The 27,388-nt window shown below is 35.4% G+C and overlaps 1 protein-coding gene across 2 annotated transcripts in view; it reads left to right on the forward strand.

Moving 5' to 3' along the window:
• TTBK2 (tau tubulin kinase 2) overlaps positions 1-27,388 on the forward strand; it is a 146,569-nt gene that overhangs the window by 78,154 nt on the left and 41,027 nt on the right. For both annotated transcript variants that reach the window (XM_063089106.1, XM_063089108.1), the window contains 4 exons: positions 11,803-11,868; positions 15,575-15,667; positions 16,312-16,437; positions 24,936-25,093. In XM_063089106.1, the coding sequence (XP_062945176.1) occupies positions 11,803-11,868; positions 15,575-15,667; positions 16,312-16,437; positions 24,936-25,093 (443 nt within the window). The remainder of the gene's footprint in view (positions 1-11,802; positions 11,869-15,574; positions 15,668-16,311; positions 16,438-24,935; positions 25,094-27,388) is intronic.

Consider the following 27,388-nt stretch of genomic DNA (forward strand, 5'->3'; position numbering starts at 1 on the left):
TATCAGGTTTTTAGGTTTTAGAACATTACCAGATTATTGCTTATTCATTTATAAAACATATTTAATGAGTACATACTATGTACAAAACATGGATTTAGGTGCTGTGTCCACACAGTGAACAAGTAGACAAAATCAAGGCTCTCGTGGGTGTTATAGTAGGGAAGATAGATAATACACATAAGACTTACATTGGTTCAGCTTAAAATTTTTCAACTTTATGATAATGCCAAAGCAATGCACATTCAGTAGAAACTGTACTTCATATTTTGAATTTTGATCTTTTCCTGGCTAACAGTATGTGATATGAATATTCTCTTGCAATGGTGGGCAGTGGCAGTGAGCCACAGCTCCCAGTCAGCCACGTGATCATGAGGGTAAACAACTGATATTCTACAGTGACTGTGTTGCTAACATTTTTTGGATATGATTTTGACCACTTGTAGGCTAATATAAGTGTTTTGAGTACGTTTAAGGTAGGCTAGGCTAGGCTATGGTGTTTGGTAGGTTAATATATATATTAAATGCATTTTCAACTTACGATATTTTAACTTATGATGGGTTTATCAGGATATAACTCTATCATGAGCTGAGGAACATCTGTATGAATACATAATTTTAGATAGTGTTGCTATGGAGAAACAAAAAACAGGGTATTGACATAGAAAATGATGAGCAGTGAGGATATGAGAGTAAGCCATGTGAATATCTGAAATGAGAATGTTCTAGGCAGAGGGAACAGCAAGTGCAAAGGCTCTGAGGCAGAATAAGTTAAATGTGTTTAAGGAAAAGCAGGGTCACCGCTATGGCTATAGTATAGTAAATGAATGGGTAAGTGGAGAAAGACAAGATTGAAGAAATCAGTAAGTCCCAGATTGCGTATGACTTTGTAAGGAGATGGATTTGGTTTTTTGTTTTTCTCCCACACTCAGCTCTCCAAGGTAGGGTTTTATTCTAAATATGATAGAAAGCTTTTGGAAAATTTTGAGCAGGGGAGTTACATAATCTGTTACATGATCTCTAATGAGCTAACTATAGAGTTATATACATAAGTATAAATTATATTTAAGACATAACCACATGAGAATTTAAGTGCCTAGAAATTGTAGGGACACTCTTCAGTTTGGTAAAGTTCGCGTGTTAATTGGCAGCCATGCAGGTCAAGAACTTAGGTTCTGTGTAGTTTATTGGATTTGAATATATTTCTGGAGTCCCATTTCTAATCCAAATATTAGTTTTTCAGTTTTTAGAACTTTTAAAAATCATCCTGGCTACTATGTGAAGAGACTATTGAGAGCAAGACGGAATCAGAGGCAAGTTAGAAAGCTAATGCCATGACCCAGTGATAATTGATGGTGGCTGGGACCTAGCGCATTAGGGTGGTACAGTGATGGTAGTGAGAAATGGTCATAGATTCAATAAGACTTACTTCTAGATTGGATATGGGATGTGAAGGAAAGAGAAGAATAAGAATGACTCCTAGGTTTTTGTCCTGAGTGGTCATGCTATTTATTCACCATAATGGGGATAACAGGATGGGCTGTGAGTTTGGTGAGAGAAAACCAAGAGTTCTATTTTTTACAAGTTAAGTTTGAGGTGGAAATAACAAGAATGGTGGTTGGGTGTAGTAATCTGTAGCTAAAAGTAGAAATCAGGGCTGGAGATATTGTAAATTTAGGAGTCATTTGCTTCTGATGTTTAAAAATCAATGTGTTTTTGAAAAATGGATCTGGATGAGATCACCTAGGGAGAAGATATAGCTAGACAAGAAAAAAGGTCTTGAGTCTCAGCCACTGGGGCACTTTAACAACTTGATGATAGATAGGGGAGAACTATGAGCCAGCTGAGAAGGGTGAGGAGGATCAGCCAGTGAAGTAGAAGGAAAATCAGGAGAGTGTGGTATCTTGGCAGACAAGTGAAGAAAGTGCTTCAAGAATGGTGGAGTGGTTATCACTTGTGTCAGATGCTACTGATAGGTCAAGTTAGATGGAAACTGAGAACTGACCATTTGGATTTTGCAAGATGGAAGTTCTTGATGACTTTTACAAGAGTGGTTCAGTGGAGCAGTGAAAACCTAATTGGAGTGAGTTAAAGGGGGGAGTCAGGGAGAAGAAGTGGAGAAAAGGAATATAAGCAGCTCTCTGGAGCAGTTTGTTCTGCTGTAAAGAGGAGCGGTGAAACAAGGAAGTAGGTGAAATGAAAGCAAGATACCTCCCTCCACTCCTTTACTTTTTAAAAGATGGCAGTTATTATAGCATGCTTGTGTGTACTGATGGTCCAGGAGACATGAAAAACTGACGACGTAGGACAGAGCAAGGATCATTATAGGGGCCAGCTTCTTGTATAGCTAACAGGGAAAGAAATCCTGAGTACAAATAGGGAAGTTAGCCCTTAGATAAGAGCAAGAACACTTCTTCCGTTATAAAGGAGAGAGGGCAGAATAAGTAGACACAGATAAAGGTAGATATTTAGATTCAGCAGTGTGAAGTTGAAGAAGTTCTCTCATGGCTTTTATTTTCTCAGTGAAGAAAGAAGCTAGGCCTTTTGCTGAGGGTGAAGAGTTATGTTGGAGGTTGAAGGAGAAGAGGACATGTGAAATATTTATCTGGGAGAGAGAGAATAAACTGACTAGGGAAATAGAATAGGATTACTGGGCTGTGCTGAAAGGTCTTTTGAGTACTAAGGTAATTTAAGATAAGGTTGACAGTAGAGTTGTGTGTTTTTCCTCAAGCTACCTTTAACTATTTGTTTAGATGTAATTTAGTCCAAGAATTGGCACTTTGGAAGAGAGAGAGAAGGGAATTGAGAGAATATGCAAAAGAATGATTATTGAGGCTGTGTAAGCAGTGAACTCTCCCTTTATTTATGTATTAATATCTAGTTTCTTGTAGGATTTCATAGTTTTCTTTATATCTCTTAACTCTGCACATAGACCATCTGTCTGAACAAATAAAATTAAATTCAAATAAAATTAATTTCATACTTTTTTTGCATCATGATTATGATTGAAATAATTTTCTCATATTATTCCACTAATATAAATCAAATTTGCCTTTGTAGATTGTTTCATATAGTACAATTTTGTTTATTGCTTTTAGGCAACTTGAATTATTTAGAATATCTAGGTATGCCATCATGTTACCTGCAAAAATCTATCTTTTGATTTTGTTTATTTTGTCTTGCTATATATATTCCAGAATAGTGTAAAAAACATACATAAAAAATTTAAGGAAGAATAATAAAACATCCATGACCTCCATCTATGTTTCGAAATGTCACACTACCACCTTAGAAGTACACTGATCACATCCCTTTTCCTTCCTTGAACAACACTGTACAGTGGAACTTACTATGATGATGGCAGTGTTCTGTATCTGCACTGTCTAATGTGGTAACCACTAGCCACATGTGGCTAATTGAGCATTGAATTGTGGCCAGAGTGAATGAGGAACTGAATTTAAAGTTTTCCTTAATTTTAAGTGGTTATTATTTGGGCTAAATGCAGCCCTAGATATAACCTCAATTTCCATATTTTGCGTTAACCAATTCCTTGTTTTTCTTTCTTCTCTTTTCTGCAGACCTGAGGGTACTTATGTTGGAGTTAGGGAGCAGTTTCAGGCAGCTGCCAAAGCAGGCCTTCATGTCCAGTTTAAAAGTTTAACCCATTCTGCTTTTCCTTTTTATCCAGTCCCTGCTTCCTTCCCTCCCATATTTTTTTCACTCTGCTTTTCTTAAAAGACAATCATATTTACATAATACCTTTAAAGCTTGTCATTTTATTATTATTATTATTATTTTTGTCTTTTTTGTGACCAGCCGCACCACTCAGCGCACCGGCCATCCCTATATAGGATCCGAACCCGTGGCGGGAGCGCTGCTGCGTTCCCAGTGCCGCACTCTCCCGACTGCGCCACAGGGCCGGCCCTAAAGCTTATCATTTTAATTAAAATGTTTGTGGATAACAAATGTAGTTTTATTGTTACGGTAGACACACTCTTGGCTGACTAATAAGGAATAATAGTACAAAGGCAGAGGATGGGGGGTGGGGGACGATGCAAGGAGAACTCTAATAAAACACCCAATGAAAATAAGAAACTAGCTCAAAGTCAGCTGAAATTTGGAATGCTAATAGAGAAAAAGACTTAAAAATTTTCTTACCCAGGTCACTATAGCCCTAAGCACTGGAAGTTTCAGCTGAATGGTTAGGAAGGAAGTAGCAGGAGAAAACATGCCATTCCAGGCATGGCATGTTAGACCCAAAGGGCCAGTGTGAAATGCCAGGTGACAGGCTGAGGAAACTGGGGCATGCTTCAGGCATGATTCAAATCATTAAGCAAATAAAAGTTCAACTCTGAAATTGTAAAAATCAAAGTGTTGTAAATATACGCAGTTCAGGACTTCTTTGCACTTCACAACCCTATTTAATGTAACTAAAAAAATTTAAGATGATAAATAGTGAATGCTCAGGCTCTCAAAACCAACTGCATAAATACCTTCCTGGTGTGACAGATACTCTCTCCACTATTCCTTCTGTAAAGTGTTCTCACATTTGTGTTCTGAGAAAGTTTCTTTGTGGTGATGGAAAAGTTTTGTATAGTGATTATGGTGTTGGTTATACAAATCTGTATACATGTGATAAAATTTCATATACCATCCCTTTCCCTTTGGTTAGCAGTAGGCCAGGGCTCATTCCTAGGGTTCTTCCTTTCTCCTTCTAGATTTATTCTCCTAGGAGTTCATGCTGTCTCTAACATTCATCCCCTCCTTTACATTCACACTACTTCTGCCTTTGTACTAGTCTTATGGTTTCTTATTTAAATTATTAAAAGTTTCCTCACTACTCTCCCTATTTTCTCCTTCCAGTCTATCCTTCATACTTCGACCAGAGTTAACATCCCAAGCACTTCCTCAATCATAATCCTTCCATACTTAAAATTATTTGATAAATTGCATGTGCCTGCACATTATAAACCAAACAACTTAATATGACATTTAAAGTCTTTCCTAATCTGGCTCCAACCTACTTTTCCATTATTTTGTCTTACCATTTGCTTCAGTCGTACCAGATTATTTCCTAAACATTTACAGCACTTTTCTCCCTCTTTGCATTGTTCACCATCTTGTTTACCTAATGTGTTTCCTTCTTTTTATTGTAATTCTATCAGTACCAAGGTCTGATTTATTTTTTCTTTTTCATTTTCATTGAAATATCTAATTTATTTTAATAAAACAAGCTTAGATTGTTGAGCACTCTCTTTTTTCTTTTTCTTTAAAAATATTTTTCAATATAAATTTGAATTGACTATACTCATGTGCAAGAATAAAAGAATTAAAAATACATTGAAGTTAAACATTTCTGTTCTTTGAAAGACACTAGTAAGCAAATGAAAAGACAAGTCACAGACTGAGAAAAAATATTTGCAAAACACACATCTGACAAAGGACTTGTATCCAGAACCTATAAACGATTCATACAACTCAATAAAAAGAAAACAACCCAATAAAAATGGACAAAAGATTTGAAGACATTTTATTAAAGAAGATATACGGATTATAAATAAGCGTATTAAGAAATGCTCAACATCAGTAATTATTAGGGAAATGCAAATTAAAACCACAGATACCACTACACACCAATTAGAATGGCTAAAACAAAAAACTGACAATACTAGATGCTAGTGAGGGACAGAAATCAGTGGTTGCTAGAGACTGGGGGTGGGGAGGGATAGGTGCAGGGCCTGAGGGAGAAGGGATTGACTACAAAGGGGCGTTAAGGGAACTTTTTCGGGTGATGGAAGTATTCTGTATCTTGATTGTGGTGGTAGTTACATGACTTTATATCTTTGTCAAAACTCATAGAACTGTGTATACCTAAAGTATGAATTTTACTGTATGTAAATATACTTCAGTAAACTTGACTTGTAAATAATTGAAAAGGTAAACAGTAAAATACATTTTCATTTCACCCCTGCCTATCCCAAATCCATTCATTTCCAATACTCATTTCCTGGTCCTTCCCCTCACCCCCGACATTCACCTTTAGGTAGATATACCATTATAAGTTTCTTAATATATTCTTTCAGAATTTCTTTATGCACATGTAAGAAATACAAATGAATATTCCTGTTTTTCCTTTTTTGATTCATTAGGTAACATGATGTACATTCTTTGCCTTTCTTTTTTCACTTAGTGTGTCTAGGTGATATTTCCATGTCAGTATATAGAGCTTCCTTATTCTTTTTTGCAGCTGTAAAGTGTATTTCATTATATGGATGTACTGTAATTTATTTAAATCAGTCCCCTATTGGCAGATATTTAGGTTCTACCCAGCCTTTTGCTATCACAAACACTGATGTAGTAAATGACTTTGTACATCCACTGTTTTTGCACATATCTATAAGATAAATTTCCAGAAGTGAGATTGCTGAGTCAAAGTGAATATCTGTATTTGCAATTTTGATAGATATTGCCAAATTGCAATCAATTGGGGAAGTTTCAAAATAGCACCTATTTCAAGGCCCAGTAAAATGCTGCCTATTTTTAAGACTTTTCCTTTTTCTCTCCTACCAATTGGAACTAATCTTTACCAATTCTGAGCTTTCATAGCTCATTGTATTTTGTTAATGGTGTTCACTGTAAACTGCTCTGAATTAGAATTATTTGCACAGATGGCTGTTTTCCCCAATTGGGTTTGAGTTGTCTTTATTACATTAAATAAGGTGATTGAATTTCCTTGACCTAGTATTATTGCTTTGATTACTTACATCAAGATTTCTCTAAACAACTGATCTTTGTTTACCTCTGTTTCAACCATTCTGTGGTAGAAGTAAGGTCAGATCCAGGGCAGGGATACTGAAGTGGAAAGAATCTCCTGGGCTTGTCTAGGGTAGAATCCATCAGGGGTTTGATTAGATGCCCAATTAACTGTGGACTAGGCTGCAGAAAGTAATAATAGGTCTGGAGATTTTCATCCTGACAGTTATGGGAATGAAAATAACTGGGCAAAATTTCATGCTACAGAAAACAATTTTGTATTAGATGAAGGCTCTTGTAAGGTAATGAATAAAAGTACAACCTCTGAAATGTTATTTACTGAAAAGGATTGGTAGTAAGCTTTCCTATATCCTCTTTGACATTTTTCTTCTAGAAAGAGAAATCTTTGACCTCAGAGTTCTGTCCATCACACCGAGAATATTAGATATTCCTGTTAGTTATGATGTCTTAGGAAAATATTGAGATCTACTGACTATGAGTGTTAATGAATGGTAACTAAGAAAATAAAGGGGATTTTAAAAGATTGCAGAAACTTTTGATTACTGACAGTTGACATTAAAGAGAAAGAGAATGTTTTAAAAATAGTTAACTATTAAAATGAAAACAAAACAGTGTAAAGGGAAAGTATTTAATGAAAGAAGAAATTAAATTAATAGATAATGAACTTAAATAGATTAAACATATTACAAAAATGAGCAAATGGAGGGAGAGTACATAGATTGTTTATTTTATGCTGTAGCAAATGATCAAAATGATTCTGGTAAGTAGGATTTTATTTTATTTTTTATTTTTAAATTTTTATTTTATTTTGTCAATATACAATGTGGTTGATTATTGTAGCCCATTACCGAAACCTCCCTCCCTCCTCCCTCTCCCCCCTCCCTCAAGAATCTCCTTTCTGTTTGCTTGTCATATCAACTTCAAGGAATTGTAATTGTTGTGTCTTCTCCCCACCCCCCAGTTATTTGTGTATTTATTTATTTATTTTTAGCTCCCACAAATAAGTGAGAACATGTGATATTTCTCTTTCTGTGCCTGACTTGTTTCACTTAATATAATTCTGTCTAGGTCCATCCATGTTGTTGCAAATGGCAGTATTTCATTCTTTTTTATAGCAGAGTAGTATTCCATTGTGTAGATATACCACATTTTCCATATCCACTCATCCGATGATGGACATTTGGGCTGGTTCCAACTCTTAGCTATTGTAAAGAGTGCTGCAGTGAACATTGGAGAACAGGTATACCTTCGACTTGATGATTTCCATTCCTCTGGGTATATTCCCAGCAGTGGGATAGCTGGGTCATATGGTAGATCTACCTACAATTGTTTGAGGTACCTCCATACCATTTTCCATAGAGGCTGCACCATTTTGCAGTCCCACCAACAATGTATGAGAATTCCTTTTTCTCTGCAACCTTGCCAGCATTTATCATTCACAGTCTTTTGGATATTAGCCATCCTAACTGGGGTGAGATGGTATCTCAGTGTGGTTTTGATTTGCATTTCCCGAATGCCGAGTGATGTTGAGCATTTTTTCATGTGTCTGTTGGCCATTCATATATCTTCCTTTGAGAAATGCCTATTTAGCTCTTTTGCCCATTTTTAAATTGGGTTACTTGTTTTTTTGTTGTAAAGTTGTTTGAGTTCCTTGTATATTCTGGATATTAATCCTTTGTCAGATGTATATTTTGCAAATATTTTCTCCCACTCTGTTGGTTGTCTTTTAACTCTGTTAATTGTTTCTTTTGCTGTGCAGAAGCTCTTTAGTTTGATATAATCCAATTTGTTTATTTTTCCTTTGGTTGCCCGTGCTTTTGGGGTCATATTCATGAAGTCTGTGTCCAGTCCTACTTCTTGAAGTGTTTCTCCTATGTTTTCTTTAAGAAGTTTTATTGTTTCAGGGTGTATATTTAATTCTTTAATCCATTTTGAGTTGATAGTATATGGTGAGAGGTATGGGTCTAGTTTCATTCTCCTGCATATGGATATCCCGTTATCCCAGCACCATTTGCTGAAGAGGCAGTCCCTTCCCCAGTGTATAAGCTTGGTGCCTTTGTCAAAGATCAGATGGCTGTAGGTGTGTGGGTTGATTTCTGGATTCTCTTCTATTCCATTGATCAGTGTGTCTGTTTTTATGCCAGTACCGTGTTGTTTTGGTTATTATAGCTTTGTAGTATAGCTTAAAGTCAGGTAGTGTTATGCCTCCAGCTTTATTTTTTTTGCTCAGAATTGCTTTGGCTATGTGTGGTCCTTTGTTATTCCATATAAATGTCTGGATAGTTTTTTCTATTTCTGAGAGAAATGTCATTGGAATTTTGATGGGGATTGCATTGAATTTTTTTTTTATCACTTTGGGTAGTATGGACATTATCACAATGTTGATTCTTCTAATCCAAGAGCATGGGCTATCTTTCCATCTTCTTGTTTCCTCTTTAATTTCTCTCAGCAGTGGTTTGTAGTTCTCATTATAGAGATTTTTCACATCCTTGGTTTACTCTATTCCTAGGTATTTTATTTTTTTGGTGGCTATTGTAAATGGGCAGGCTTTCTTGATTTCTCGTTCTGCATGTTCACTATTGGAGAATAGAAATGCTACTGATTTTTGTGTGTTGATTTTGTATCCTGCTACTTTACTGAAATCATTTATCAACCCCAAGAGTTTTTTTGTAGAGGTTTTAGGCTGTTCGATATATAGGATCATGTCATCTGCAAACAGGGACAGTTTGACTTCATCTTTTCCAACCTGGATGCCCTTTATTTCCTTCTCTTCTCTGATTGCTCTGGCTAATACTTCCAACACTATGTTGAATAGGAGTGGTGAGAGTGGGCATCCTTGTCTGTTTCCTGTACTTAAAGGAAAAGCTTTGGCAGTGGGTTTATCATATATGGCTTTAATTATGTTGAGATACTTTCCATCCATACCTAACTTATAGAGAGTCTTTATCATGAATGAGTGTTGAATTTTATCAAATGCTTTTTCAACATCTATAGAGATGATCACATGGTCCTTGTGTTTGATTTTATTGGTATGGTGTATCACATTTATTGATTTGCGTATGTTGAACCAACCTTGCATCCTTGGGATGAATCCCAGTTGATCATGGTGTATAATTTTGCATATGTGTTGCTGTATTCTGTTAGCTAGTATTTTATTGAGGATTTTTGCATCTATATTCGTAAAGGATATTGGCCTGTAGTTTTCTTTTTTAGTTGTATCTTTACCTGGTTTTGGTATCAGGATGATGTTTGCTTCATAGAATGAGTTTGGGAGAATTGCCTTTATTTCAGTCTTTTGGAATAGTTTGTAGAGAATTGGTGTCAATTCCTCTTTGAATGTCTGGTAGAATTCTGCTGTGAATCCATCTGGTCCTGGGCTTTTCTTTGTTGGGAGCCTTCTGATAATAGCTTCAATCTCTTTTATTGTAGGATTTTAAAAATAACATTTACTACTATAGTCTTTTTCTGACTACAAAAGTAATACATGTTAATTCAGGAAAATTTGAAGTTACTGAAAACAAAAACACAAAAAGTCTACTGGTGAAAATTACTGGCTATGATCATTTTTAAATTTGTCAGTTTTCATATTGAACTGCAATGCCATCCATGAACCTTCAGGGTGCTGTCTTGATTCTTGTGAAGCAGTAGAATAGAAACTGTGTGATTTTAAATCGAAAGACCTTAGTTATGTCTGGTTTTATCAGTCACTGACTTTGTGTCCTCAGACAAGTCACTTCTCAGAGCCTGTTACTGAGTTTGTGAAATGATCAAGACAAAGACCTCCCAGAGTTTATACTCCATAGAATGGAAGAAGACAGACAAGAAACAAATTAGCATATAAATAAATAGGCAATAAACAAAGCTAAAATATTAATAAAATTGATTTTAGGTAGTAAAAGGTTTTATGAGAAAAAAATAAATCAGGGTAAAAGAATGGAGTGGTATTGCAGGTAGCAGGAGTAGTATTTTAGATTAGGGTGATTAAGGAATATGTCTCTGAGGAGGTGTCATTTGAGCAGAGGTCTTAATATGGAGTCGAAGAGTTAGCCATTGGAGGCATGCAAGGAGATGGCATTTCAACTGGAAAGAATAGCAAGTGCAAAGTCTTGATCTAGAAACAAAATTGGCCATAGAGAAAACTACAATAAATCCATTATGGGGGGAAGCAAGTGCCAGATCATGGGAAGTCTTGTAGGCCAAATTTTAAAAGTTTGGCCTTTATTCTAAGTAGAGCTCTCTGAAGGCTAGAGTCATGTATTATTCTTATTGGGCTTTATTTCCAGTATGTGGCACATACTACGTACCCAATAACTTGAATTTTTAATATATGAACTGCATATATAGGTAGTGTACAAGTTGCCACCAACTTTGAATTGAGTTTGAAGAGTCAAAATATGAATATTTTGTCATCTTAGGTTGCTTAGTGATTCCTCACGGTCTTAATATATTTATTTGTAGCCAGAACCTGAATATTAAAGTATATACTCTTGATGCTTGGCATGATTCTGAATATATGAAAGCATTTAATGTTTCCTGATGTATAGAGTTGTATATATTATCATAAATGCCACTGTATTTTAAAATGTAGTAGGAAATAATGGGACTCAAACAAAATTAAAGTGTTATCAGTGTGTTTTTTTTTAAGGTGTGATTTAGAGATATTCTCTCTTGTTTCCTATAATTTCACAATATAAAGTTAGATACTAATATAAGCAGTGTTTTATTGTGACAGTAATAGGCATGTTTCTCCCACTTACTTCATGGGATCAAGTGTGTTGAATCTATTGCTGTTTGAAATTCAATTATTAGGGCCGACCCTGTGGCTCACTCGGGTGAGTGCAGCTCTGGGAGCACCGAGGCTGCGGGTTCGGATCCTATATAGGGATGGCGGGTGCGCTCACTGGCGGAGTGGTGTTGAGTGCTGTGCGGGCTACACCACTCCAAGGGTTGCGATCCCCTTACCGGTTACAAAACAAAACAAACAGACAAACAAAAAATTCAATTATTATCCTTTGCTTGGCTTTGTTGTAGCCTCGAGCTGTGGCAGGCTTTCGTGGGACAGTTCGTTATGCATCAGTCAATGCTCATCGAAACAGGGTAGGTATCTGAACTAGAGTCATATCTGTGTAAGCATGCTAAATATCTTGAATCAGACTGACTTCTTTACATTAGAGTGCAAAGATGTGGAAAGTGCCTGGGAGCAGAGAATCCCCTTTACAGCTACAAAGTTACTTGGAATGGTTGTTCTAATTCACTTTTTTTTGTGTGTCACTGATGGTAAAGGAGTTAGTCATACTAATGAATGGTAAGGTGTATAATGGATAACAGATATGTGCAGGTGCATAGAAAATAAAAATTGGATTTTCCAGAATAGATAATAGCTAAGTATATTTATGCCTATGGGGAATCTCTGTCCTTAATTAGGTGTGAGTATTAACAAATTAAATATAGAATTTTGAAGAGATAGAACATCTGTGTTCTATTTTGAAAAATTATTTGGGAGTATCATACTGTCGATACCTAGTGAAATGTAGGGGTCATCATTTTATCTATAATATGTATATAATCTGTAGTATCCCCTCCCCACCAATTTTTAATTTTGTTGAAGATCTCAAGTGCAGACAACTTTTAAATTTTCATTTTATTAAATTATTCCTTCTTGGGTTAGAGTTTTAAAATGTCTTTCTCTCTTTTTTTATTTTGATTACTTTGGTCCTGTTTGTTGTTCTGCTCTGATGTTTTTTCTTATCCTGGACTTAAGGATTCACAATTCTTGAACTTACTTGCATGGAGTTGAAAAATTTCACAAGTGATTCCTTGATAAAATACAGTAATCTTTTCTTGACACTTTTTTACCTTGTTCCTGTTCTGTGAAGGCAGAATTGCTTTAACGAGAATTTGACCAATATGAAATATATTAGGAAGAGTGTGCTGTGGTCTTACCTGCTATGACTCAGTTAATTTGGTTTCTTATGACGTGATCATAAACTGGAAATAGTAAATCTGTTTTTAATATGCAGCACTATGTCAAGCATTTTAACTCATTTGGTTTGAGTCAATGTTCCTTTATTTTATGGTGTCTAGTCAGTTATTTTGCCTCAAAAAGGAATTTTTCTTTTTTTACAGGTAGATTCTTAAAAATTTTTAGAAATACTAGGTTTTCTAGTTAACTGTATTAAAGAATTATGTCAACATTGGAATCTTGTAAATACAACATTCTTTTTGAGATAAGCATAAATATTTTCAGAGATTATAATAGCTATGTGTTTCCAAAATAGCTACTAGAAAGAGATTATATACTTTTTTTAAATTTAGAAAGTGAAAATTTCTTCTAAAAGCCTTTCTCTCATAGAGTGCTCTAACAGTTACTTTGTTAACCTGCTTATAATTTGTTATTCATCTAACCTTAGCAGAGGAATTTGATGGTGTGTAGCAATGGTTTTTAACCTTCTTTTCTGCTCCCAGCACACACAAGGTCTAGAATGCTTTTCACATAACACAGCTTCACAACAATGACTGTTAGTTTATGTGGTGATGCAACTAGTGGAACCTCCAGAGTTGCTTGTCTAATTTTAAAAAGTTTCCCAGGTAATTCTAATATGCTTCTTTCTTTCGTACTCTGTGAACCTGATGTAACGATCTCTAAAAATAACATACTACATTTCTATATTTTGGGTTCCTTAATCTTAAACTTTTAACACAGGTAATTCCCAAACAATACAAGGACTTTCTCAGAACACTGAATTCTGTTCACTCTGTCTTATTGCTGTCTTACATTTTAATCCTGTTATTATTTGTTTTATCTCAATAACTCTGAATAAATTATTATTATTATTATTATTATTATTGGCAGCTGGCCAGTACGGGGATCCAAATTCTTGACCTAGGTGTTATAACACCTCACTGTAAGCAATTGAGCTGACCAGTCAGCCCATGAAGAAATTATTTTACTTTCTTCTGGCTCAATGGTTATTATTGAGAAAATCTTATCTATTTAATTATTGTTACTGTATATTTAACTTGTCCTTTTTATTCAAATCATTTTGACATTTCCTTGTCTTCTGTGTCCTGCAGATACACTTAAATGTGCACAGGTTTGGATTTTTAAATATTCTGTTTGGGATTTGTTATACTTCCTAAATCCAAACATTCATGTCTTTCATTGTCAGAAATCACTTCTTTATTTTATTTTTTATTTTTTAATTTTTTGTCTTTTTTGTGACCGGCTGCACCGCGCTCAGCCAGTGAACACACCGGCCCTCCCTATGTAGGATCCAAACCCGCGGCGGGAGCGCTGCTGCTCTCCCAGCGCCACACTTGCCACGGGGTTGGCCAAGAAATCACTTCTTTAAACATTGCTTCTCTAAAGGGACATGAAAATCAACTTGTATGTTAGACCTTCTTATTCTGTCCTCCATGCTCTTCACTCTCAGATTTTCTCTTTTTTGTCTCTGTGCTGCATTCTAGATAATTTCTTCAGATCTGCCTTTTAATTCATTAATTGTTTTTTTTTTTTTTTTTCTGCTGTGTTTGATCAGCTTTTTAACCTGTACAATGAGTTTTTAATTCTATAATTGTGCTTTTATTTCTAAATGTTCTTTTTGGTCCTTTTCAAATATCATTGAGTTTTTTTGCTTGTTTTTTGATAGAATATGGTTCCTTTCGCAAGACTTTGATTCTATTTTTTACTTAAACATTTAAAAATTTCTTATTTTGTATTTTATACCCTATAATCCTATGGATATCTTGGATATCTTATTAAGCTCTTTGGAGTTTCTCTTGACATTAGCTTGTGGTAGCCTGCTTCCTAATATATTTTATAGTTTTGAATAATGAGCTTATGTTTGATGAGCTTTTATATGTAGCGCTCCTTTGAGGCCTAAATTTAAGGGTGCTTTTATCATGAGAGAATTTTCATTTGCTTCTGTCATTACTGCAGGACACGATCACCTGGAAAACATTTGAAGTTAATTTCTGGTCTTGGTTTCCCAGACCACACAGATAGTATAAATTTAATCCTCAAATCTGAATGAGGGGCAGGCCCGTGGTGACAAATTCTCAGGGCAGTTTTTTTAAACCACCCACTTTGTCCCTCTGCTAGTGGTTATATTTTACAGAAAGAAAAAAAAATGTATACACACACACATAGCTATAATATATATATGTGTATATTTATATATATTGCTATGTAATGTACACACCAAAAGTTGCACTAAGGATCTAGCACTTTGAGAGTCTTAGCTATGTGGTGGTGGGAGGGGATTGTTTCAGTTACAATTCCTGTCTTGTGTAGGCACAAGGCCTTTACTCCTATCCCTTTCCTGTTTGATAAAACCTATGACATATGCCCCCGGAATGGCCAAAGCCAAAGCTTCAGCATCAGCTTGCTTCTCGTTTCCAGCTTTTAAAAACATTTTGGCTCAGAATTTTCTTTACTTCTTAATGAACTCATTAATTAATGTACTGTTAATCATATTATTTCCAGCATTTCTGGAGTTTTGGGTGGTATTTGTATCAAAAAGTTTTTCAGGCCTGGCTGGTTAGCTCAGCTGGTTCGAGTGTATTGTTAAACACCAAGGTCAAGGGTTCAGCTGCCAAAAAAAAAAAAAAAAAAGTTTTTCAGTATATATATTGAGCCATATAGGTTGCTATATAGCTATGTAGATATATTTACCAGATAATTTTATGGGAAATACATTAAAAATTTTAGGCCTAATAAGATGAAACAAAATGGTTAGGCTATAAACAACGTAGTGTACTCATAAGGAGTGGTAATGTGACTGATTCTGTTTTGTTTATGAAGGAAATGGGAAGACATGATGACCTTTGGTCCTTATTTTACATGTTGGTGGAATTTGTGGTTGGTCAGTTGCCTTGGAGAAAAATAAAGGACAAGGTAATTTTGGAAATAGACATGTCAATTTTTGTAGGGGTGGGACTAAAAATTTCTTCTGAATAAGCATTTTTGTCAAAAATATACTTAATTAAAAGACTTAGACTCTATAAGCACTTTTAGTATATCCCAATATGTGTGTTTTTCTCTCTATGAGCTGGTATTAGGGATCTAATTAATGTTAACACCTTTTTTTATGTACATGAAGAATAGATAGTAATTTAATCACAATCATTGCTTGTGATTTGATTTTTAGCCTTCCCTTAGCTTTTAATTTCACTAGTCCTCTTTTAATTTTGTAAGTCAAGTGAGCTTTTATTTTTTAATTGTCATATTGTTTGCTTTGAAAACTGTAAGCACAAGTGTTGATAAAGAAAAGTAAACCAGATTTAAGATAACCTCTTTCTTATGGGAATTGTCAATTCACTGATGCAGAACTCTTTGTTACCCATTTGGTTCTGAATTACAATTTTTCCCCCCTTTAAAGCACTGTGCATTAAGCTATTAGTGAGTTCATTTCTTGATTTATGCTTAGTTACCTGCTATCTCATTCCCTAGTACATACCCTTGAGACTGTTACTGAGGGGCTCTTAATGCATAACTGCCAAGAGAAATTGACTTTGGTTCCTTTTCTCTTTACTTCCCAGGAGCAAGTAGGTTCTATTAAGGAGAGGTATGACCACAGGCTCATGTTGAAACATCTCCCTGCAGAATTCAGCATCTTTCTGGACCATATCTCCTCTTTGGATTATTTTACAAAACCAGACTACCAGGTAACCATCTTCGTGAGTTCTGTGAGTTAGTTCTTCTCTCTCTTTTAGTATCTTCCTTCACTCATTGTAGCTTTGTGGATGTTATAAATGAGTATGAATAATTATACTGTTTTAATACATCCTGATAAATGTGATGAAATTAACTGACAATGAGAGTGTCAGTAAGTGTGTGTGTGTGTTTCTTTCCTTCTTAATGAGCTTACTTCATTGGAGTTTTAGGTTTGTTTACATGTAACATTTTACTGTTCCTGCTGGGATTTATCTAGCGTATAGAACTACTGATCGTTCAAATTATGTAGGTTCTATAGCTAATTTTTTGACCAGAAGTTAATGTCCATCTAGGTAATGTATCTGTTGAGGGCTTGAGGGCTGCGTATCATATGTCAATATGCTGTGTGACAGTGGTCAGTGAAAATTATTGGCTCCATTTTGTGTGTAGTAAGTGAGTCATTTCCTTAGAGCATCAGTTAATGAGGACTTATAAAGGTCACTAGTTTTACCACAAATTGTATCCCTAACCCCAGCCAGCTGTATTACAGAAGATACTGTTGCTCTCAGGGAGAACTTGGTCAGGGCTTAATGCAAAATAATTGGTACTGCTGAAAACAAATGAAGCCACACATAAATTAATAGTAATAATGTATATTAGTATATTATTTTATCTACAAACAACAACACATAGGCTTTACTACTTGTTAATGGAAGTTTTAAATTCTAAAGTGTTTTCATTGGGGCCGGCCCATGGCTCACTTGGGAGAGTGTGGTGCTGATAACACCAAGGCCACGGGTTCAGATCCCTATATAGGGATGGCCGGTTAGCTCACGTGGGAGAGTGTGGTGCTGACAACACCAAGTCAAGGGTTAAGATCCCCTTACCAGTCATCTTCATATATATATATATATATATATATATATATATATATATATATATATACACATGAAGAAAGAGAGAGAGAGAAAGAAAAGTGTTTTCATTGTTGTCCAGTCAAAAGACTTAAGAGTGTGTACAGCACAGTGAATTTATTTACATATGATAATTATTTTTCTGTGAAATGGCAGCTTTCATATAAGATAAAAACAGGACATAAAGCAGAGAGGCAGCATTTAACCTTAGATCCTTAGTGACCTTAATTTGGTGAGCTCTTTGTGGTATAAATAATATGGAATGTCTAACAAATTGAGAAATTACATTGCATATGAGTTGCTTTGTAATATGTTCTTATATCTACATTTTATATTTATTTTCTGAAATGTAGAGAGTTCACATTACTTGTAGTAAAGTAATGAAATTATACCTGCAAGCTAGGTTCAAGAGGAGCTGGAAAATGTTCCAACTTTCTCATCGTGGGCACTAATAATGTTTTTATTCTTAAAATTTTTATATGGGGGTAAAAAAAGTTTAAGACATTAAAACTTTTTTATCACATCTTCCTCTTAGTTATGCCTATAATCTAAAGACTCATATTCACCAGCTAAAGATTGAAATTTAGGCCTATAATTAATTTAAATTAAATTAACAAATTATTGTTCTTAGGTTTTTTTATTTGGACATTCTCTGAGTGGCTTCTCTATCACTTAATAATAAAACAAAGTATAGTAGTTTTTCTATTTTTAGAAGAGAGAGAGCAGGCATAACATTTTCTTCGTTTCACAGATTCTATAATCTGGTTCTTGTTCTCCGATCTTTCATAAGCAGTGAGTGGAAGCAGAGGGCAGGTGGATAGCATAAGGATAATTGGGAAGGAGATGCTGATGTAATTGATTGGTGTGTCATCAGTGTGACATCAGTGTGACACCAAATTCCAGAAAGGTCTGAGCGTTTCAGCTTCTGTCTTTTGTTTCTTGCACAAAGGCATGCTGGGGTCTTCATTTTGAGAAAAATTACTCTTCTTTGAATCTGAATGCTCTTTTGTGAACTAATGCTGTCCATATAGTTACTTTTACAGTTTGAAATTCATTCCTGAATTTAATCTTAATTACTTTTTTTTTCTAAAGTTTAATTTCCTTATGGGACAACCATTTTAGTTAAGAACAACAATAAACCTCCTCCAGCAGCAAGTGAAAATCAGATCAGTATTTAGCATGACTGCTTCCGTAGCTACATCAAATGTCAAATAGCAATGATGAATCTCCAACTTTGCATATTCTAAACTAAGACCAAAGTGAATATGTTTTTTCTTTATAATCAAGAGGTGTTGAATGGTGCAGTTTTACAGAGCCACTATCAGTTTGAATGTATATTTTGTAAATCTTTAAGAATTAGATTATTAGAACATTTAAAAATTAGAACATTATTACCTTAACAAGTTGTACATGGCCAACATCTCCTCCAGTAGCCTCCTACTGCTCACCCTGACAGCAGGTGTAGATCTAGAGAGAATAGCTATTTTGTTTTCTACCAGGAATCATTTATGCATGTCTCCTTTAGAATACAGGCTGACACTTGCTTTTGAGGTATAATATTGTTCAGGGAAATTACAATACGCTTATCTGTACTTAGTATTTATGTATGAGTCCATCTTCCTAACTGATTTTTAAATCCTGGAGAAACAACCATATCTGATTTTTTTAATCCTGTACTGTACCTGACACTGTGCCTGGCACCTAAATTTTTGACAAATGTTAGGTAAATTTAATTGAATCTTACTTTGGTCCAATAGTCTCCTACTCAGGAAACGTAAGAAAAATCAGCCCATAAGTGGCACAAATACTATTTTTTGTTAAGCTAAACGTGATAAAGGTGAAAATATCAGAATTATAGCCAAGATTAAAGCAGATATCTTATTACAAATATTGTTTTTATTATTAGATTCTGAAATATTATAGCAAGTATGAGTCAAATTATTGAGTCATGAATCTGCACAGATGGTAAAATTGCATAGAACCCCCCCCCCCACACACATACACATAGTGCACATAAAATGTGCTAAATTTGATAAGCTCTGTGGATTCTACCAATGTCATTTTCCTGATTTTGGTATTGTACTATAGTTATTTAAGATGTTAGCACTGGGGGAAACTGGATGAAAGGGGCCTCTATGTACTATTTTTGCAACTTCCTATGAATCTGTAATTATTTCAAAATAAAAAGTTAAAGTGCTGGGCCAACATTTTCAATAATGTAGACAGTGATAAAAATCTTCAATCTTGTCATGGCCCTCTAATAATTTAGGTAAATTCTTGTAAAGCGTTTTGAGAAAGGAAAATATCTCTGAGTGGTGCTAGGTAAAATCTTATCTTGAATTCCGCCACAGGAATTCCATGTATAGGTGACACTCTTACTAGTGAATGTGAAACTAAGAAAGCAGCATCAGGTTGGATAAAGAAGAACCCTGGTGCCATTACACATTATTTTCACAATAATGACACACAGTAATGTCACAATAATACCTGGGTGGTATTATTACCCCCATCTTATGGAGTCTTAGTTTAGGCTTGTCGCCTAGGATCACAAAACTAGTAGTGCAAGGTGGCATCTGAACTCATTTCTGACTCATTCAAAAAAGCCCAAGCTTTTTTCAGTTTACCATGCTGCCTCCCTTGGAGAGGTGACCACAGCACAGTAGACACTGTAAAGTAAATGCTAACATGACTTGTTAATGAAAATGCAGTAAAAGAACTAAAAAGTTAAACGAAGATTTACCAGAGATTATTGTCACAAGTGACAATGATTATTAATTCATAGTAATTAATAGGATCACATGATCCTGATAAGAACACAAGTAATATCTTTATTAGAGTGTTCAAATTATGTTAAGTATTATTTAGCAAGTTGTGAAGACTAATGAAAACCATAAATACACACACTGTTGGTGAGCCTGAAACTAAGATGTGTATACCAACCAGTTCACACAGTGCCACCTTTGCTAAAATCAGCAGATAAGACAGAGGAAATCCGAAGCCGAACAAGCTTCATTAATCTTAATAAACTTTCCAGGCTCAGGAATAGGACTATTTATACAGAAATTACATCAAAATGTAGTAGATTTGCCTCTTGCTTTGGAGGACTTAGAGCGGTTGTAGTATCCCCTGACTCTACTAACATCTGAGTTAAAATTTTCAGAGAGCATAGATGGACTGACTGCTTGTGAAGAAAACAAATAAGAGATTGAGCTACAGAATAACAAGGGGAAACCTCTTATAAAATAGGATGGTCAGGAAAGGTCTGTCTCTACAGCTGCCACCATTTAAGCCAAACCCCAAAAGATGGGACTGTATTGACCATGTGAAGAGCAAAAATAAGAATTTTGTAAGCAGAGAGATGAACAGGTTTGTAAGCCCTGATGTGAGAAAGGAGTTGAAAGAAGACAAGTGTGGCCAGACATAGTAAATGAGAAGCAAGAGTGGTTTGAGATGAGGTTGGAAAGAGAGCTAGAGCCCAGATGATGGAGGGCCTTATAGGCCTTTTTAAGGAGTTTGGATTTTATTCTAAGTACAACAGGAAGCCTTGGAAGTGTTATAAACAAGAGCATGGCAATCCACTTTGTATTTTAAGAGATTACTTTTGTAGTTGTGTGCATTCAAAATGAAGCAAAGGAGAATTAGAGAATAGTTGGGACGGTATTAAGATAGGCTGAGCTGTGCCTTGGAAATAAATCCCGCCCCCCGCAATCAGTGTCTTAACACCACAAAGGTTTATTTCTTGATCACATAATACACTAGTCAAGTTGGTGGGCTGGCTCTCCTAGTCAAATCTCAAGTGGTAACTTGAACATCTAGGCTCCACCCATATTTTGACACTGCTGTCTTCAATATATGGCCTTCACAGTCACCAGGAAGGGGAAGAGCAAGTTTGGATGATCACTTAGGAGTTTTATGGCCAGGCCTGGAAGTGATCTACAACACTTTGGCATACACCCAGGTAGCTAGAACTCAATCACAATGGCCGAATTCTAAGGCTGAGAGATGTCTCCCCTTGTGGCCAGGAGGCAGGAGATGATAATGGCCTTGACTTGGATATTAATAGTGAGATGGAGAAAAGTGACTGAATTCTTGCTTCTACGCATTTGCCCTTATCTTCGTTCATGCCCCATTGTACTTATGTGATCTAGCTACGTTGGACCCCTTGATGCAGTCAAATGGCACTAGTAGCCCTTCTCCTGGCATGCTCTGCCTGGAATGCCTGTCTTTCATAACATAGCTTGTCTTAAGAAATTGAAAGCCCAGCTCAGATGTCAACTTCTTTACAATCTCCTCTGATTCCTTCTGCTCAACTCTTAAAGCAGTACTTTGTTTTGTCTCCTTATTAAATAGGTTCCTTGAAAGCCAGGGCTTTGCACATTTATTTCAATTTCCTCAAGAACTTAGCACAATGATAATCATTTAATAAGAGTTTGCCAGATTGAATTAAATCTGCTTAATTTGATTATTGCTTTTATTGAATGTAAACTCACTGAAGACAGGACTGTGTTTTGTTAGCGTTTATATTCCTAGCATACAGGACAGTAGGCATTCAGTATACGTCTGAATCAATGAGTGGGTATTTGATGTAACTGTAATACAGTAGAGTCACAGAACAATCCTGTTTACCTGGCTCAGTTGAATTCAGCTGTACATTCAGAAGATAGAAAATTTTTAACATCTCTGATTTTGCCTGTCCTTTGACTCATCTAGCCATGCCCTATGAGGAGGATAACAATTCAGTGCCCTTTTGAATCTGCTATTCCCCCAGTCTTTTTTTCATTGACAGCAGCCCAGGGCCCCCAAATCAGGCTGCACCAAGTGTGAGTCTAATATTTGAAAGAACAGTACTTTTTTTTTTGGTATAATGTGACCACCAAATGCAGCCAGCCAGCTTACTTTTCCTACATTCATCTGAAGAAATAAACATCTATTCCATTGCTGGGGGAAAAACTAGCTATGTTGCACCTGTTGAAAGATGGTAATATTCTGTACTTCATGGGCATTTCAAGGGACTTTCGAGTATAATTTCTACTATATGCTGTTTTGCTTTGCCTGCTGACTGGCTATAACTCTTCTATAGTGAAAATAGCACTGCCCTTAAAAGACCCGTTTAAATTGGGGTTTTGCGGCACGCCATTTGTTTGACCATTCTAAATCTCAGTTTTGTAGTCTGACATGGTGAAAATACCTACCTCACAGTGTTGTTGTTATGATTTTAAAGTAATAATTGTGAGAATGATTTGCAAATTGTAAAGCATCATGTAAATGTAAGTGGTTTTACCTGTCCCTCAGTGACACTGCACTTGCTTATAATTGCCTCATTTTCTTCATTCTTGTATTTTATTCAACATTACTTCTATTTTAATAGAACTTCTTATTTCCTTTATGCTGCTTTGTTTTGTAAAGGCAATAAGAAAATATTGTTTACATTTTTTTATTGGCCTTGTTAGGTGGTGATGAGAAACCTTAGTATAGTATTGCCAGGCAGTTTACCTGTGGGCTGATTAAGCACCTGAAGGGGAAGGCATTGACATCAGCCAGCACTGTTGGCTGAGGGAGCAGTCGTGCTCAGGTTCTGGGGCTGCCAACCGTGGGGGCACTCCTGAGTTGCTTCAGTATCTTGATATAAATGGTGAAAACATCTAAAGCTCTGCAGCTTCTGTAACTCTTTCTCTTTATTTGGTTTTTATCTTTTGCTGGTTCTGTTCTCCAGAGGATGGGTGCAATTTAATTTTTTTTCCCTCTATCACTGGTGCTAAAATCCCTTGGAATCCACATTACCCTGTAATAGAAACAGATCTTTATTAACTTTTTTATGTCTTGAATAATTTGCTTTAGAAAAATCTTCTTATTGTATATTCCATTAGAATTTGGCTTAAGAAAAATGGACTGCTTCTTATTCATAAGTGCAAGTAGAAGGGAGATTGACACAAATAATCCACATCAGTGGTCAAATAAAAAGTAATATTGCATTTATGCCTATCTATACCCTCTTCAGGTTCTCCGACTTTCCCTTCCCTCATTTGCTTCCCCTCCTTGTTTCCATTCAAGGAAGAGTCACTTTCCTGATGAAGTTATGTTTTTTGTTTCTCGCATGATTTCATCAATGGCTCCTCTTATAGCAAAATATGAACATGTTTCTCAAGAGGTCTGGGAATAATAGCCTTAAAGTGTCAGCCAGAAGTCCAAAATTTCTTTGCATTCTCCGGGTTTATCTTAAAGGTTTATGTGAATTTTGCTTTCAAAATTTATTGTGTTCATTATATTTTAAAATATTATAATAACTATCATGCCTTTGAGTAAAATGCTCCAGGAAGCTGTGCCACATCTATCAGGTGACTTTTAAACTCTCTGGCATATGGTTGCATCCCCTGGTGGTATACTTCACCCTAGTTTGAGAAATCTGGACTCTAAATTTAGATGAGTTTGTATTTTCTAACAATATTATTAAATAAAAGAAATTCAAGGGTTCAGATCCCCAGATCACCCAGCCATCAAAAAAAAAATTTAACAATAACAAAAAATAAGTAGTAAAGGAGCCAGACATATACTAGATTTCTAGTGATTACCAATGGAAATATTCCTTCCTAGAGGGAAGTATCAGAATCATCTGGAAGGATTTTTCAGATTTTGCCCTGCTCTCTTTCCAGTTTGAAAAAAGAATGAAGGGCATTCAAGTTTTACATACATGCACACGCACACATGTACTACTGTATGAATCATTTATAGGGTAGTTACCTTATTATATTTATATTATAATAAGTTACCTTATTATTATTATTATAAGGTAGTTACATTATTCTCAGATATTTGATTGAGTAACTGAATTGGAGTTTTCTGGTTTTATTGTTTATCTTAGCCAACTGTGATATAATTAATTTAGTTACCAAAAAAGGTGAGGTGAGTTGTCTTATTTCTACTATCCCAATCTGATGAAGGTTGGGATTTAGAGCTACCCTGCTTATTTCAGGTCAGGAGCAGGAAATGTACAAGGTGAATCTTAGACTAATGGAGTAAGAGAAATGATAAGGAGAGAATGAAACCATAATCGTAAAATTGAAAATGGTGCATTGTGAAAGAAAAAGTAAAGGTATTTGTGAGGTCTTTTTCAAGATGAGTTGAAAATTTAGGAATTTGAAGACAAAAAAATGAAATAATATATAAATGTTCCTTCCCTAGACACTGGTCACTTATTTAGGTTGAACCATATAAAAATGTATTTTTTGTTGTTGTTGTTACAACTAAATGATCAAATAGATGGTTCAACTGAATACACACATACATACACATACACACAATGTATATTTCCTTTTGCCAAACCATCTGAGGGTAGACTATAGCTGACACTTCATTATCTATCTTTCAAAAACAGAAACATTCTCCTATATGACTATAAACAGTACCACAACTAAGAAGAATTAACATTATCATCATCCACATATAGTCCTTATTCAAATTTTCCTATTTGAATCATCAGTTTCTAAAGAAAATCATACTACAAAAACATTTTTGTGAGTCAGGGGTGCTTTTTCTTATAGAGGAGAGGGACTGTGTTTACTGTTGGTTTACTCTAGTTCTTTTTCTTTGTGGTTTAGCTTCTTACATCCGTGTTTGACAATAGCATCAAGACCTTTGGAGTTATTGAGAGTGACCCTTTTGACTGGGAGAAGACTGGAACTGATGGCTCCCTAACAACCACCACCACTTCTACCACCCCTCAACTGCATACCCGCTTGACCCCTGCTGCAATTGGGTATGTCCTAAACAGATAATTTAGTGGTGTCTTTTCCTTGTTGCATTGTGTTTTCAGAAATTTCTTTTATTTCATCCAGATTCCCTCAGATGACCAAACTCTAAGATACAGGGGAAAACCTATTGATTTCCTTACATTAACATTGTTTTCGTATATGCCTTTGGAATTATTTGTCTAAGAAAGTACTAATAGATCATACTGTGAAATGGGAGCTTAGAGCTTATGTGACTTGATGACAGATTTACAGTGGGCTTTCTTCAAAAGGAGAAGAGAGCATTAATGGCATTTCTAAAGAATATATAGAACCTTGGAAAGAATGAGCCACAATTTATCTAATTAAGCTGTGCTTAAGTTTAGCGGGAACAAAATATGTAGCATGTTCCTCTTAAGAAAGTGATTTAATTTTCATAGTGTGTTAGGAAGAAGTTAAGGTGTATTTCCATGTTCTTGTTTTTTCTTTTTGATGTTTTTTCCTCTAGTGCATTAAGTACTATTCCTTTTGTTTTTTATTTTGATTTGTTTTTTGATTTGTCTCTCTTTTTTCTCTGACCTATTTTTATCTGCTCTGGTTGCTTTTAATTGTTTGGTTAAAAAAAAGTGAATAGGGAAAAATTATAATGCAGTATAAGTTAATGGGGACATATTACTACTAACCCATTGCTTTGATTTTTTTAATATTGAAAGATGGGATTGGTAGGACTTACTGAATCAGAAAAGCTTGCATGGACTCATATAACTAGAGATGATGTCACTAATTATCTTGTCTAAAGGTTCCTAAATGTGGGACCTTGGCTAGCTGTGTTAGAATCATCACAGATACTTGTTTAAAATATCCTTTCCTGGAACTTTCTCCTCCTCCAGACCTACTGAATCAGTGTGTCTAGGGGTGGGGCACAGAAATCACTGTGCATTGAGTGAGCATTTCTCACGTTTGTCAGAGTTTGGGACGTACTGCGGTAGTCCAGCCACCCCATTTACAAATGAGGAAATAATCCTAGCATGGAAGTGAATCGTCCAACTTTAAATAAATATTAGTGGCAGAGCTGGAACCTAGAGTCTAAAAATTTTGATTCTTGTTTTAGTGCTTTTATGATTGTCTCAAACTTGTAAAAATTCAGACAATAGAACTTCGAGTAGCTGAAGACAATGAAGGCAATTTAAGTTACTGTCTCTCAATATTTCCTCCAAAATAACACAGAATGATAAGAAAGCAAAAAGAAAACTACAGAAAGACCTCAGCATAACTGAGATTTTAACTTGGAGACAGAGGATGCCCAAATTTTTAAATAACTGTAAGTAAAAAGAGAAAAAAACATACCAAATCCTAGTGCAGTTCCTCTCATGCTCTTGCCTCACCTAACCCTGCCAGAAGACTTTATAAAGGCCAACCAAGAAAAATTGTGGCGAAGAAAGGAATTAACAATGGGACTTAAGGTTGATCTAAAAGCAACACTAGAAAAACTAAACCCATCCTAAGAGTGAAAATACTCAAAAAGTGTCCAAACAGATCAGATGTGAGGTACAGGGAAGTAAAAATATGCATGATTCAAAGAAAAAAAAAAAAAAAAAAGAGAGAGAGAGAAGTGCCCTTTGTCAGTTGAGTGGTGAAGGAAATAAGATGTATCAGTTTGGGTTAAATCAGGAGAGAAAAACTACACAGTAATTTGAACAGGAAAAAATTGACATTACCTATAACAGAGAATTGGAATAGTATAGAGTTGACTAGTAACAAGTAAAGCAAAATGTAAAGAATACAGGAATAACAAATATAAGGTGCAGCCACTACTACTATGGTTGAGATTAAACATCCAAGGAAGAGCTGCCCTGTCCCTGTCCAAAGGCTGACGTCCGGATCTTGTTGAGAGAGGAAGAAATGAAATGAGAGTTGATTGAACTTAGGAAAGAAATGGAAGAAAAAGAAGAAATTATCTCAGAATTGAAGAATGTATTACAAACTGAACAAAGGAGAATAGACTCAGATGAAAGTTTAATAAAAGTCATTGAATAAAGGTAGGGAAAAAAACTCGAGAATGAAAGTGAGATAGAGATAATGTAAAAGGATTAGAGAGAGAGTAGTGCACATCAGAGGCAGACAGAGAAGAAATAACATTCATATTGTTGGAGTCCCTGAAGAAGAAAAACAATACTTATTAAAACTGAGAAACCCAATAGCAAAAGGTTAACTAAGAAAACAGAGAACTAAGCATTTAAAAAGGTATATGTTCAAAGATAACCATTGGAATAAAAAAGTGAAGCATGTAAAAAGGTATATGTTCAAAGATAACGATTGGAATA

The sequence above is a fragment of the Cynocephalus volans genome, chromosome 3 (assembly GCF_027409185.1).
Source record: "Cynocephalus volans isolate mCynVol1 chromosome 3, mCynVol1.pri, whole genome shotgun sequence".
NCBI classification, from domain to species: Eukaryota; Metazoa; Chordata; class Mammalia; order Dermoptera; family Cynocephalidae; genus Cynocephalus; species Cynocephalus volans.